General features: G+C 35.3%; 1 protein-coding gene across 2 annotated transcripts in view; it reads right to left on the bottom strand.

Moving 5' to 3' along the window:
* Positions 1–1371: 1371 nt before the first annotated feature.
* Positions 1372–15426, bottom strand: part of PTPN2 (protein tyrosine phosphatase non-receptor type 2) — an 85569-nt gene continuing 71514 nt past the window's right edge. The window contains exons 8-10 of one of the 2 annotated variants that reach the window (XM_023647484.2): positions 15033–15214; positions 9222–9323; positions 1372–1741 (exon numbers count right to left, since the gene is read on the bottom strand). In XM_023647484.2, the coding sequence (XP_023503252.1) occupies positions 1720–1741; positions 9222–9323; positions 15033–15214 (306 nt within the window). In that variant the 3' untranslated portion in view covers positions 1372–1719. Of the gene's footprint in view, positions 1742–7596; positions 9324–15032; positions 15215–15426 lie in introns of those variants that run through there. The other variant, XM_023647483.2, reaches the window with a different exon arrangement.

The raw sequence follows: 15426 nt of genomic DNA, 5'->3' as shown, positions 1-15426 counted from the left end.
CATCTGACCATAAAGAAAATGTGGCATATACAAATACTGGAATACTATACAACCCCCAAAAGGAAATTCTGCACTATGTGAAAACACAGATGAACCTTGAGAGCATTATGTTAAGTGAAACAAGCTAGTCACAGAAAGCCAAATGCTGGATGATTCCACTTCTATAAAGTATGTAAAATAGTCTAATTCATAGAATCAGAGTAGAATGGTGGTGGCCGGGGCTGGGGGGAGGGGTATATGGGGAGTTACTAATCAACAGGGATAAAATTCCAATTGTGTTCTTACTACATAAAATTTTAAAACAAGAAGACGAGTCAGGCAGAAGAAGTGAGATGAAGAAAACCCAGAGAGAGGTCTTACTGAGTCTAAGGAGAAAGCTGCAAAGGAGGAGTTCCTAATCCTGCTGTCAAGAAGCCACATAAGGTAAGCATTGAAGAGGGTCAGCTACATTGGCTAAGATGACCTTTCTGGGTCATTGTGGAGAGATACAAGAGGAAGTCAGATAGTACTAGTAGGGTGAAGAGTACCTGGGAAGCGAGGAAATAGAGGTAGCTGAGTGCAGATAACTGTTTCAAGAAGCTTTGTTGACACAATGGGAGGATGGTCTTACTGTACTACTGTGTGGAATAATAAACTTTTCATGCATTCTTTAGGAAAGATTTAGCAGGGATTAACAGTTTGCTTATTCCTAAAACAGACCAAAAAACCCTGGAAAACAAGGCAAAAAGAAACATAAGCCGAGTCACTAAATTTTTAAAAGATGAAATAGATGTATTCAATGAACAGTATTGGAAAACTTTCATGATTGGCAAAACAAAAACAATTATGAGTTTATTAACAATCACACCATTAAGGTGATGCTCACGTGACACACAGGCTTGAGTGTCTCTGGACAACAAGAGTATCACCGATAACCCAGCAACTGACTGGACACATAGTCCAAACCCATCACTTGGCTGGGAAATCAGATGGCAAAGAGGCCGAGTCTCACTCAGGAAGCAATCTTTGATCTGTTTCTAACAGGAAATGTTTGGGGAAAGCACAACATCCACACAGGATCACACTGCAATTTAAAAAACAGCACTGAGTTGCTGTACTTACTTGAAATTAACTTAATACTGTTATCCATATTACTTTTCTAAGTAAGACAAGGAATAACTTTTCTTTTGTTGCTTTCACCTAACCTATATTGACAGGAAGACTACTGAGGAGTAACTAAAAAAAAACTTAAAAAGCAAGGGGCCAACATTTTGAACGAATTTCAATTTAAATGTCAATTGCTAGGTATAAAAATTTGAGAGTACACCCTTAAGAAAATATTCGTTATCTGAAGCAGAGCTGTCCTAAGATAATGCACACAAACCAACATAGTCTATTTAATAAAAATATTTAATGCTGCCAAAAAAGTATAAAAATACAGTAGGAATGGCAGTACAATACAAAGTAGTCTCTCCTAGTTTATTTCTTTTACATCTTTCTACATTTCATACACACATTTAAAAACTTAACAATACATCAAATTAGAGGGTTCTGCAAAGTCTTCTGCTGGTGGAGCTCTTCATTCCCTGGATGTAAAGTTTACTTTGTAAACAGACAAATGTGAGGCAATCTACAGGTTTACCAAGCCTCACTTTAGTTTCCGGAGTGGGCTTCAGGTCTTGCTTTGCACATCAATGGTTCAAAATTTATAGCTGCAGAATATTCTCAAGTCATGAATATTTAGGTGTCTGTCAATCTTGGCCTAAAACATAAAATAAGAAGTCATCTATTCAATTCATATTTACCAAACACACAGACAGACAGATACACACAAACATAAAAGGACTAACAAGGAACTAAAAAGGCAACTGAAAAACATTCCAACGTATCACATTCAGCCACACTAAGCGCTTCACTGTTATCTTGGTAAAACTGCTTCAGTGCTCGATTTTCAAACAGAATTGGTGGTGTGAGGTAGACTCATGTTAAAGCACCATAACTCATACTGTTTGTCAAGAATGGCTATGACTTTTTCAGGTCATCCTTTATTACTCAAGAAATGACCTCCATGTGAGATACTGACAGACAGACAGGTTTAAAAAAAATGTACCCACAACAGTTTAGCAAGATTATATGGTATGCGCTAGACTTACCAATACTTTGGAATTCAACGCAAAAGTCTAATCCAATTTGGACCTCCACTGTATCATACTGCTAAAAATATTATGAACGTAATGTTTGAACATAAAGTTGGCTTACAGCTTTAATCATGGACTGTTAGCAGCATGCTTTTTGTCCTGAAGGTAATACTAATGGTTATAGAAATACAGAACTGAAGTAACACGATTTAAGTTACTATCATTATAAAAGAAAACACAGACATAAAATAATTGAGAGATTTATTGTATTTTAATGCCAAAAAGTAAAGATAAATGAGAGTTTAAACATGTGATAGACAGATGAAATAACTATTTGAAGGGCAGCTGAGTTTTTGATGTTATTTCACAATATCTGAAAATAGCTGAACTTTTGAGGAGGTAAATGGTATTTCCATTTTCCCCCCAACATCCCTTGCTATGACAAAAAAAAAAAAAAAAAATCTAAATATTTGTCATTATGGTATCTCCATGTATATAAATAGGAAATATAAACCACACCCATACATTTATCCAAAACATTTAGTCAAAAACCTCGAAATACTGCAAATTGGGCTTCTTCCAACTACTGGCTCCTTCTACTGAAGGAAAAAATAACAGTAACAATGACCTTGCTGTTCTGAATAACCCTTTTCTTTGATTTTCCAGCACTGATAGAGAAATTGTCAAGTCATCAAGAAGACATTCTCATTAGATATCTGTGGTCATAAAACCTTCTATGCATGCTCACTGCCGGGATCTACGGCAACCTGAACCAAAGTGGTCAAAATAGGGAAAGGTACTTATTGATTCGGATGGCTGCAAGATACATACTTGTTTGCCACACATTCAGAAGTCTGCTCTTTAAAACAAAAAAAATTTACTCTAAGCAATCAAAGTGAATGAAATGGTTTGGTTTAGAGAATATTCTGATGTTCCAGCGTTTCTCTGGTTCATTGGTAGTTCAAATCATTTCACAAAATTTTTTGGAGGGAAAAAATTTGACTTGTTTCACTTAAAAAATAAAGAGGGTTACTTTGAATTTTAACAGGTAAAAGTAGTTGTCTAAACATTTGGTTTAAATACTCCATAAAAAGAGCCAGTGTGACATAATGGAAAAAGTATGAGGTTTGGGTTTGGGGAATTCTACAGACTGGAGTTTAAATTTTAGCTCTGTCAGGTACTAGCTGTGCAATCTTGGGCAAGTTACTTATTTTTTGACCAGTTTTCTTACCTGAAAATAGGGGTAACGTGATATATCTAGAAGTGTTAAGTGGGTTAAATTTAGATTATGTCTTTAAACTGACTGGCAGAACTGTAGGTGTTCAACATACACTTTGTCTTCCCCAACAGTGTGTTAAAAATACACTTACCAAGGATAAACTATCATCTATAACAACTAGAAGAATTTGACAGCATTTTTAAAAATTCATTTATTTCTTTCTTTGTAAATATTATTCTGGGAGATAAGAAAATAAGATGAAATCATTGGAAGTGTTAACTATTTTAAAGGACTACTTGCAAGAGTGAAAAGATAAATGGGCTTCATTTTAGGAAAATATATGTCCACTTGAATCATTTTTGGCTGTTTTATTTAACAAGGCAAAAGTAAAACGGGGCCAAACAAATGAGGTGGAATTAGCCACGCTTGGTGCTTTCTTTGAGAAAGCGGCCCTTGCACACTGCCAATCATCCTTATTCTAGAAGGGGATGCAGGCCAGCTTTACAGACAGAGCATCATCTTCCCAAGCTAGCTCCCCATCTGAAGTCATAGAATGTCAAACTGCATCCTAAGCAGTTTTTGTCAACAGATTTTCACACTAATATTTTAATGAAAAGAAACATAAAAACTTCTCTATAGTGAGCAAAGTATTACCTTATAGATCAAATCAACTTACCTAGTTTTCCTTTCCTGAATTCATCAAACTCAAAATAACTTGTTCGTTTTTATAGTAATTTGAACTATTAACATCATCATGTATCTATAAAATCTATGCGATATTAGAGCAACAATAAAGAGCTGATGCTTTTCTTTAAAAAACGGTCTCAATAAAGAAAAAAAGTCCCATGCAATTCTCCTTATTGTTCCCCAAAACATACTACGTAATGGAAAAACAGAGAGTATTAAAGTAGACTCTGTAAACGATAAATCCTGTAATTCCCATATTCCATGCTAAATTATAAAACCTATTAAAATAGAAAGACTTCAAAAGACTGGACTTTTCATTCTCCCAATGGACTGTTCAGAGATGGTCAGAGCTCTTTAAAATCTTTTCTTTGTCAGGTTGTTACTGATAAAGACAAAGCCTCTCAAACCAAGTAAAAGCTTCTCAGTTTGATTCACTGCTTACGCTTGACAACACTCTGTGATGGAGTAAATAGCATACAACATGAGAAAAGGATCAGCAATGACAGTAAGGAAAAAATTCTCCTCAAAGAAGTTTCCAGAATCCAGTAGCCAAAGGAGACAATCATTTCTCTGAAGAATGTTGAGAGAAAGCACTCGTGCAGAATTGCTCAATGCTGTTCTTGGAGCAATGTGAATGTGGTAAACATTGAGAAAATTCCTGCTGCTGAGGAAAAAAGGAGATAGCCAAACTCATACCATTTTCCTAGAAGATTTTTCTTCAGAACACTACCCAAGAAAGTGGGTAGCTTAAAATTCCCAAATGAAAGGCTTAAACTCCCAAATCTTGAACAATGAAATGGCTATATTATGGCCACATACACAAAATACAGCCAGTAAGTGTGCAGTATCTCTCTGAGGATTCCTGGGTAGAGCAGGCACTGTGGAGCTTACAAAAGTGAGTTTCTTCCCACCAATGCGTGTTATCATTTACGTATATTGAATAGAAGAAGAGAGAGCTACAATTTCTAACACAGCCACTGTTGTAAGGGCTGTTGGTGCTGTTGTCCCACCAACAGTACTTTGAAGATAGGAATAAGGAAAAATGGGATCAAATCCAGACAAATGAATTAAAGAAACAGGTCAATTCCAGAATAAACCATTCAGGAAATGACGAAGATTTGTATTTTAAGTCAGGAGAACTTAATTTCATTATGTGGAAAAATATTATGCTTCTATTCTTCAAAATTTTATTTATGAGATTTTGTGTCCCATCATCTAAATTAAGTCAAAGCCAAATGGGTTTCTTAAAGTAAAAGAGATGTAATTAGCTGTTGATGTAGAAATAAGAACACAGAACAGACATTTCTGCTATACAGCTAGTTCCAGACCAGGATTGATGTACCAAGTTCTGACCTCGGTCCCCACTCCCTGGCTCCCCGCCCCCCACTAGCGCACAGCAGATTTAGAGATCACACTCTTGGTCCATGTTCTCTACCCCACTGACAAACTCACGTGGGCCCATGAGACGAAAAAATAAATCAATGTTTACAGAAGGTGTGATTCCTAGGCTCCTGTCTGAACATGGGAAGAAATGGACGCTATACATAACGGCATTAGATGATAATAGACTATACTTAAGAAAAATCTCTAGATGATTTGTATCTGAATGTAAAAATCAAGGCAGACTAGATTTTAAAATCTGTACAATAACCAGGCAGGCACTTTGCAAATCTAAGTACTCATTAAAACAGAGTATATAATGATTCATAAAAATATTTCTAATATAATCAGGTTCTGGCCTGTGTCTATTAATATAGAATCTAGTCAGAGATATTTTTCTAAGAGGGAAATGACTTGCAGAAGGTAAGTCTTTCTCTAAGAATTATCTAATTCTAAAATATACTATATATATGAGACTTTTCAATGGTAGCACCATAGAAGAATATAGAAGTATCAAGTCTCAGGTTGATTATGGCTTAATAATAACACCACCTACCTCAAAAGTTTGTTGTGAGGATTAAATAGGATAATATATGAAAACTGCTTAGCACAGTGCTTGGCAAATAGGAAACGATCAGTAAATGGTAGCAACCATCACTGTAAACTGATGCTGAAAGCAAAGAAGGAATTGATGTAAAAACTGGAGGACTGCTCCACGTTATAAACTACTTTTTAAACTGATACATATTTTTTGATTCATACCATCAATTCTAATTTATTTAAAACAAAGGAACAAGCAGAAGTGTACATAAAGTTAAGAGTCACAACTCCTTCCTCTGACATACCTGTTAAGCAGAGCTATTTAAAAAAAAATTAACAAGTTTTCACTTTCTTTCTCTTTTTTTTGTTCATTCCTTGGTAGAAATAGTAATACATAGTGAAATGAACCAAAAAGATAGAAGAGGAACATGACAGAGCAAACACATAAAATATCCTCTAAACATGAGAAATGATCTTTATATTGTTCTAAAGTTCTCTATGCACTTTAACATATTACTTTTTTTAACCCAAGAATTCAGGAAAAGGGTATTATTTTTATTTTATATATGGATAAACTAAATATAGAGAATCATATTTTTACATATTATATATGTGCAAGCATATCTAAAAATGAGTAGTGGGACAGCATGAAATACTTGGGTAAACTTGGAAACGAATATATAACCAGTTGGTGTAGCCAGAAAAGATGGCATTAAATCAAAAGTTGCTGTCAGTTTATTAGCAGGGATAGATATGAACATAAATGAAGTCGATATTAATGTAAATATTCTTTCTTAAAATAATAAAAGCCTCTGGTTTTTAAAAAAATCTTTTTTTCCTCCTTATTTAAAAAATACTACCTCAAAGTCAAACTACACAACTGACTTTTAAAATTTGTTATAATTAGAAAATATGATGAAGACCTAAGGATACAAATTTTATAAAGCTGCAGAACCCATCAAGGATTACTAACTTTTCCTCTGCTCGCCACCTGAGAAGGCAAGAATGATAGCTGTGTCCTCCTCTCCTAGTAGCATACCTCATTTAATAAAGGGTCAGGACGATGACCGTGGGCACCACAGCACGTTGCCATATATTTTCAATAATTAGTACATTGCACCCACCAAAAATATTATTAATGGTAAAAACTTAACACATTATCCTCAAGGATCTGCTTGAAGGAGGAAAGATGACTAACCCTTGCAGAAGTCCAGCAAGTGTTCACTATGCTGAATATGATTGAAAAATATATTACAACAGATGCCATCCAGAAGGACAGAGAGCAGACAAAAAGCAAAGCGGGAATAGCGAATCCAATGAAGCGCATTTACCCAGCAAAGGGGCAGTGTGCATCATTGTCGGCATTTGTTTTGTATAAGAAGTCTTTACCTTTTTGTTTAAAGCAAGGCTATCTTCAATTGGAAGTTTAATATGGTCTATTCATATTTGACTTGCAAAGTAATATACTGTATTCTAGCAAAGATAAATCAAGGTAAATTGGAAAGAAAGACTTTAAACCAATAATGACCTAAGATGTTAGGGTTTGCTGCCTGAGCATAGGTTTAACGCAGACAGACATAAGAAAACGTCCCTCTTACCTCCTCTCCATTTAAAGGTTACAGGACACAGTAATACTGAATTAGGACACAGGCACAAGTTATACAAATCTTATTTAATGTGTAGTACCACCTACATCCTTTCATACTTTCAGCATAATTTAACACATTCAAGAAGGCTACTCAAATCAATTCAAGATACCTATCTATACCAATGGTTTTCAAACTGTTTTTTAAATTATAACTGCACTTTTAAAATAATTAAACCTCATGCAGAAATCTTATGTAGTATATAAAATAGATAAAGCAGAGATGGTCTGGTTAAAAGTAAGGGTAGAAAACTTGGAGTCTTTCCTACCACCTCTTGGCGACCCCTTAGAAATCCAATGAGCATAGTTTGAAAACCACTGAAATAATGTGATTTCATTATTTCAGCAATTAAATTTATAACAACTATTTAAAGTTTAAGTTAAACAAGTTAAACACTGAAAGGAATGCTGGAATCTGACGAAAGCTAGCACTCAAATGAGCAGTTAAATTCATTAAACAGTAGGCTTTAAAAATACCCATTAAGAAGTTAAAGGGACAATGTAAGGTTCGTACATCATCATACTATTTATTGAAGTAGAAAGAACTTGAAAAAATTTTTACTTCAAAACTTCAGTCTAGTAAACTGAAATCATGGATAATAAAATGCTGCTCCTTATTTTTATTACCCAAATCATGATTTACCCCAATTATAAATTACGGTAATTACACTGAAATTTTCATGAAAAATAAATGGTATTAATAATGGGCTTTATAGAAACCGATTTCTTTACAAAGTCTTGATCAACTGTTACCTGACTACGTCAGTAAGGAGAATTTTCCTTCAAAGATATTTTTAAGGAAAATATTTGTTTGTTTGTTTTTCTTTTTAAAATTGGGAAACCGTAAAACATAAAAGAAATGCAAATATATAGTAAAAATTGCTTATTCAGAGATCTAACTGCTCATATCAAACTTCTTGTAGGAAAATGCATCCAGTACAACTGAGTCAACATACAATTTATTTTTTATGGTAACAGATTTTGCAAATTGAGCTTTTAAAAAGTACATTTAACTACAAAAGTAAGATTAAATAGGTACTTATAAAATATATTTACCCTGAAATGGTTAAGAATATAAAATGTTGATGCCCATATCAATAGTACATTATACATTACACACATTAAAGGTCATTTTCTTTCCAGTAATAATTTAGATAAAACCATGATATTTATTGCTTATATCAAGTGCAGGTCAAAATCCAGACAGCCTCCAAAAACAAATCCTTCTGATAAAGGATTTCTCAATCTCGTCAAGTGAAATTTTACGCTTAACATATACGAATACAGTTGCAAAATGTACCAGTTTTTAACAAGCATTAAAGTCTTTATTTTAGATAGCCATTTACAGTCTGGGGGCAGCGCCCTGAGATGTTGCGCTGGGGACTGAATATGTCACTTATCTGGTTGGTGTCTATTCTACTGCACCGTTTTTGGGTATGAGGAGTTTGCTAACAGACAAACTGTTGTGATTAACACCACACTGTCAGCTACTAGTGCAGAAGCTTGCTGGGCAGAATTAATTTTTATTTATAGAACGTTTTGCTGAAAAAACAGTGTCCAGCCAACAAAAGCGCCAACCAAAATGACTGACACAAACCCCATCTTAGTGAGAATAGGTTGCCAATATAACCACCTTTTTCTTTTTCGTTCAGTCTCATTTAGCCTCTGTTTCATCTGCTGCACCTTCTGAGCCGTGTTAGCTTTTCTGTCCTCTCGAATACGTTTCCGTAGAACACTAGGAACAAACAAAAACAAATAAAAGGAAGTGCACAGCAGGACTTAATCACTCTACCACAGAGGACCTCAGCTCAAATACCCCCCTCCGCATTTTTCAACTCATTCAAACACTGGAATAAGATAAAGGAAAAAGCCTCAATATTCTAAATCGTCCAGAGATGCACTGATAATTCAGCAAAAGTTTTTAGTATAATTTTATATTAATAAATACTTTTAATAGAACCTGAAAATAAGAATGGTGCTTTCCTTCTTGAAACATAAACTGGTGATAGCCAGTTTTCTCTCTTTCTTTTCTTTGCTAACCAGCTAGCAGAAGTGGAAAGACAAGTGGGTCCCCCAGCATCTAATCCCTTTTCAGATTTTTAACTTTTCACAAAGCCTCCTGATAAAAGCTTATCTACTAAATATTTCCATGAATATTCTGTTTGGGAGGGCCAACTGCTCTGTTTGTCCATGCATACTTCTAGCTCCCATTTCGCTAATTAACAAAGAAATTTTGTTCCAATGGAAGGTCTTTGGCTCTCAAGATACACGGTCCTAGGACACCATAAAGAAGAATAGCAGATAGCAATATGTAAGTTACTATTTCTTTCCTTTAAAAAAAATCTCACAAAATCCATTTCCTCTTTTCACTTATTGCCTATATTACAGCAAAAACCTAATCAGTTTCCTTGCTTCCAAGTTAAACATTATTGCCACAGTAATTTTTCTAAAGCATAGCTCTGATTGCATAGCTTGATAAAAAATCTCCAATGCCTCTTCAGTGTCTACTATGTTAAGAGCCAACTTTTTTCCTGGCCAAAATGTTTAACCTGAATAAGGAGAAATAATCAGGGGAATCCAAATTGTGAGACATTCTAAAAGGTCTAGAAGGTGCAAATGCCAATGTCAAGCAAGGAAAAACAACAGTGGCGAACAGTTCCAGCTTGAAGGAGACTAAAGGATTACATCAACCAAATATATTGCATGATCTTTGATTACACCTTGAATTATTTCTTAAATAGTTATAGAGACTGGGATCATGAAGATGTTCCAAAATTAGATTATGGTGAGGACTACGCAACTCTGTAAATATACTAAATCCATTGAACTGTATACTTTTTTTTTTTTTTTTTTTTGACGAAAAAGCCCTGAGCTAACATCTGCCGCCAATCCTCCTCTCTTTTGCTGGGAAGACTGGCCCTGAGCTAACATCGATGCCCATCTTCCTCTACTTTATATGTGGGACGCCAGCCACAGCATGGCTTGCCAAACAGTGCCATGTCTGCACCTGGATCTGAACCGACCAACCCTGGACCATCGAAGCGGAACATGCGAACTTAACCACTGCACCACCGGCCCGGCCCCTGAACTGTATACTTTAAATGAGTGAACTTAATGGTATATAAATTATATCTCAATAAAGTTATTATTTTTTTGTTTTGAGGAAGATTAGCCCTGAGCTAAATGCTGCCAATCCTCCTCTTTTTTCTGAGGAAGGCTGGCCCTGAGCTAACATCCGTGCCCATCTTCCTCTACTTTATATGTGAGATGCCTACCACAGCATGGCTTGCCAAGTGGTGCCATGTCCGCATCCGGGATCCAAACCAGCGAACCGTGGGCGGCTGAAGAGGAACGTGCACACTTAACTCCAGCACCACCGGGCTGGCCCTCAATAAAGCTATTCTTTTAAAAAGCTATAAGGTGGATTTTTGTTTGACAACTAGAGAAATCTGAATATAGAGTATACATTAGATGATTTTATCAATGTTAAATTTCTTTGGAGTACTGGAAGCTTCAGACATTGCTGGTGGGAATGTAAAATGATATAGCCGCTGTGGAAAACTGGCAGTTCTTCAAAATGTTAAACATACAGTTACCATATGACCTAGCAACTGCACTCCTAGATATATACCAAGAGAACTGAAAACATGTCCACATCATTTCCAATATTCTCCTGCTATGCACAACTTTGTTCTTGCCCAAACGGTATTTTGCTGTTCTCCAAATTTGTTCCCCACTCTAACTAGAAACCTTCTCTTCTCTCGGGTCCCATCATTTCAATTCTGTTCTTCAATTCTCCCACCTCTCATCCCCTATAGCCTTCTATTCTCATCTTATGGCTTTTAACTTACAGCAAATAATTTATGTTGCTAATTTGGGTTCTTGTTTTACTCCCTATTTAGCAACTTAGGAACTACACTGTGCTTATCTCTGTATGTCCTATGGTGTTTTCTAACGTCTTCTTTGCTTTTACTTATACATAGGTATCTCTGGCTATCTGAATGCTATCTCAATATTTGCTATAATGACTTGCAAAAATTATTACCCAGAATTCACTCTCTGAACTGAAAATTTACTATAACAAATCTGTGTACCTGCCAGTGAAAAAATTGAAGCTGTATTCAAGTGTAGGCAAAGCATATACAAAATACATAAAAGAATATGGAGCTCCCACTCAAGGGCTTAGTCCTTATATTTGCTTCTGCTAGGAGCCTGGGGCCACCAACAACCAGGTTCCAACTGAGATGCAATTTTTAACATATTATTTCATTTTAAATTTTCATTGCAGAATAGAAGACAATTATATTTTTTATCTAGTGTTGCTGTGTATCATATAAACCCAATACGTTCAGTGAGTGTTACATGATTATATAATTAGTGCTTTAAATATTCTGTTAAATAGGAATTCAAGAGGATTTTTACAATATCTGGGGAAAGTGGTTATGGTTTTGGTTGGGCTAAGAACACACAATTTTCCCATTTAAAATAACGGAATAGAGGCTCCTGCTTTCCAAAAATGCACTATACATGTGCAACAGGAATGGAGTGAATACAAATACCCAAGGAGACCATTACTTAGTTTAAGAATGCAATTCAAACGAAGGAAGGATTATTCTCAATTTGTGATATAATAAAATTGTTTTCATCTAGTTGGGCCTGAGGAAAGTGCGTCTGTATGATTACCTGCCAAGCAGGACCTGGTTTTCCCATATGTTTACCTAACTTAGGCCATAAACTGGCAGGGAATGCTTCAAGTGGGCCCTTGCCCTTGGAAGGCCATGTGAAACTCCTCGTGGTGGCACATATATCAGGCTCCTGCCAATCATGTCTCAACAGGCGTAATCACACTATGTAAAACACATGAGAAGGAGCTGAATGATCTGACTTTTCACTTATCCAAATTGTTCTCCACTCTAAGTGATCTGGGTTTATGCATTCCAGTACAATTGAGAACACAGGCTTTCAAACCTTGATGGCAACCTTAAAGAAAGAAATACCTTACAATCACAACAGAGCAACTACACACACATACGCATTCATATATGTACACTTCTATGTAAACATAGAATTTATATATAACTTGTACATATATAAAATACGTTAAAAGACTTAGTTACTATTTGTGACACTCATCTATTTTATTCTCTAATTTAAACTGATTTCTATTTTACTGTATTTTACTATTTAAAAAATGCTTTTTATAACTCACTAAATTGCTTTCATGATGATGGGAATGTGATCTTCAATATGAAAAACACTGATTTGGAGGATATTTAATAATGAAAATGAAGAAAACAAAATATGGTGTTCTATCCCTTTGAAACTGAAATCCTTTCAATAAGGTTTTGAGTTATTTTATTAGCAACTCTAATACAAAGCTATAGATCAGCATTAAAATTCATTAGGACTAAACAATAGAACTTTTGAGAGTAATCTTTACTGTATGCTCCCTTACTTTTTTCTTTTTCTTTTTTTTTAAAGATTTTATTTTTCCTTTTTCTTCCCAAAGCCCCCTGGTACATAGGTGTATATTTTTAATTGTGGGTCCTTCTAGTTGTGGTATGCGGGATGCCACCTCAGCATGGCCTGATGAGCAGTGCCATGTCCACACCCAGGATCGGAACCAGCGAAGAAACCCTGGGCCGCCAAAGCAGAGCACGGGAACCCAACCACTTGGCCACGGGGCTGGCTCCTCCCTTACTTTTCTATAACCTTGCTTCCTCAATTAATCCTCTCTGCTCAGAGTCCTTACTTTCCTATTGGGACTCTCCCCCTGCTTTCAAACATGCTCTAGTCTCATCTATCCCAGACGGAAGAAAACAATAACATATGTGTACACTGCCTCCCCCTTCACCCAATAAAACCACCTTCTGCAGTGACTCTAACTCCTGAGTGGTTTTACTGATCTCTGTACTGCCCAACTTGGACAATGAGAGGTTTACCTCGTTGAGACTGTTAATACGGCTGGTCTGTGTCCTTAAAGATTAGAATTCAATACCTCTGAAATACTAAGGACACTAATTCAATCATCAAGCTTGTTTCCAATTAATTCTGTACACAGGACCAGCCAAAACAACAACATTAGGAACTGGAGTGTCTTATTACTGAAAAAGATAAGATAATGTAAAAGAATATTATTTCTTGATTTAAAAGTATTATATTTAAGTTGAAAGAAGGAACGAATAAACAACTTTATGTTTTCACTTGTAGTCTAAAACCACCAAAGCCATAAATAAGGAGTAACATTGCTAACTTATAATAAACTCTTCAGTATAATATATAATAACACATACACTATGTATTGCAATATGTTACCTTTTATAAAATTTCAGGTAATTTTTATATTGGGGAAATACAGAAGTAAAGTTATAACATACAGGAGACTGTAACGATTTTCACAGCACATCCCAAGATCCCAATGTAACAAATATGATGATAGCATAAAATTATACACAATAAAAAGCATATTTCACAAAAAGAAAAGAAAAAAGTCATTCAACGAGACCAAAGAGAGGAAGTCACCTTGCTAAGTGACTCATACCTCAGGATACCAGCTTCCTAATGCATGTGAGATAACTAGAGGCTTAGAAATGTAATTTTTTTCTTTTAAAAGATCAGCACCTACGCTAACATCTGTTGCCAATCTTCTTTTGTTTTCCTCCTTCTTTTTCTCCCCAAAGCTTCCCAGTACATAGTTGTATACTGTAACTGTGGTCCTGCTGGTTGTGCTGTGTGGGACGTCGCCTCAGCAGGGCCTGGTGAGCAGTGCCATGCCTGCATCCAGGATCTGAACCAGCAAAGCCCCGGGCTGCTGAAGCAAAGCGCATGAACTTAACCACTCAGCCACGGGGCCAGCCCCAATTAGAGCCTTAGAAATGTAATTTTTTTAATTGAAAAACGTGAATAGTTTACATTCATATGGATTCAAAACTTGAAAAGTATAAAAGGGCATTTTATGTGATTTTTTTGAAAAAGACCTTTTTCTTCTCCCAATAATGGAATTAAGTTTAAACACCCATTTTAATATTTTATAATTTTATTAAAGGCATGTTATCAATTATTACATTATAACTATTGTACAAACACTAAATAACTGTACAAATGTCAGGTATTCATAGTATTCATGTTCTGTATCATACTTATATTTTAGCATCTACTTATATTTACTTTTGCACTTAATTAGTATTGTGTTAAACCATTTTCTAACTCTATGGTTAAACCATTCTCTATGGTTCCTGTCCATAGGTACTGAATTCTTAATAGGACTAAAAGCTCTCTGAGATTGATGATGTCATCACAGACTACTTAAATACCCTTAGGTAATAAATAAATGAATAGTTATGTTAATTCAATACACAAAGGGCCTATATTTAGTTCACATCCACTGAACTTATTAAGATCAAAAAGTCTCATCTTTTTAAGCATGTTAGTGCAGTAAGCTTACCTCTCGCTGTTCTCCTCCATAGTATCTTGCATTTTAGAGGATAGTTCTGTGTATCTGTCACCTGCCTGTTTTTCTTCTTCTAGGCCTATCCTGTTCCCATTATATTTTTCAGTCATTATTTTGGTTGGTGAATGATCAAAAGCAGGACATAAGTCTTCCTTAGAAAGTTCTTTCCACCGTTTCTAGGTAGGGAAGAGAAACGAAAACACTAAAATTTTGGTTTTCCATAAATAAAAAGGATTTATGAATTGAAATTCTATATGCATGTTAAGAAAACCCTGTGATGCTAACAGATGAATGAGAAAGAAAAAGGTGTTTTACCATACCACCTTGTCTAGATATGTCTATTTAAATTCATTTAATATTTATGGACATCTCTTAATAAAATTTAGCG

This window comes from Equus caballus, chromosome 8 (genome assembly GCF_041296265.1).
Source record: "Equus caballus isolate H_3958 breed thoroughbred chromosome 8, TB-T2T, whole genome shotgun sequence".
Classification (NCBI taxonomy): domain Eukaryota; kingdom Metazoa; phylum Chordata; class Mammalia; order Perissodactyla; family Equidae; genus Equus; species Equus caballus.
This window is presented reverse-complemented; position numbering and strand designations above follow the sequence as displayed.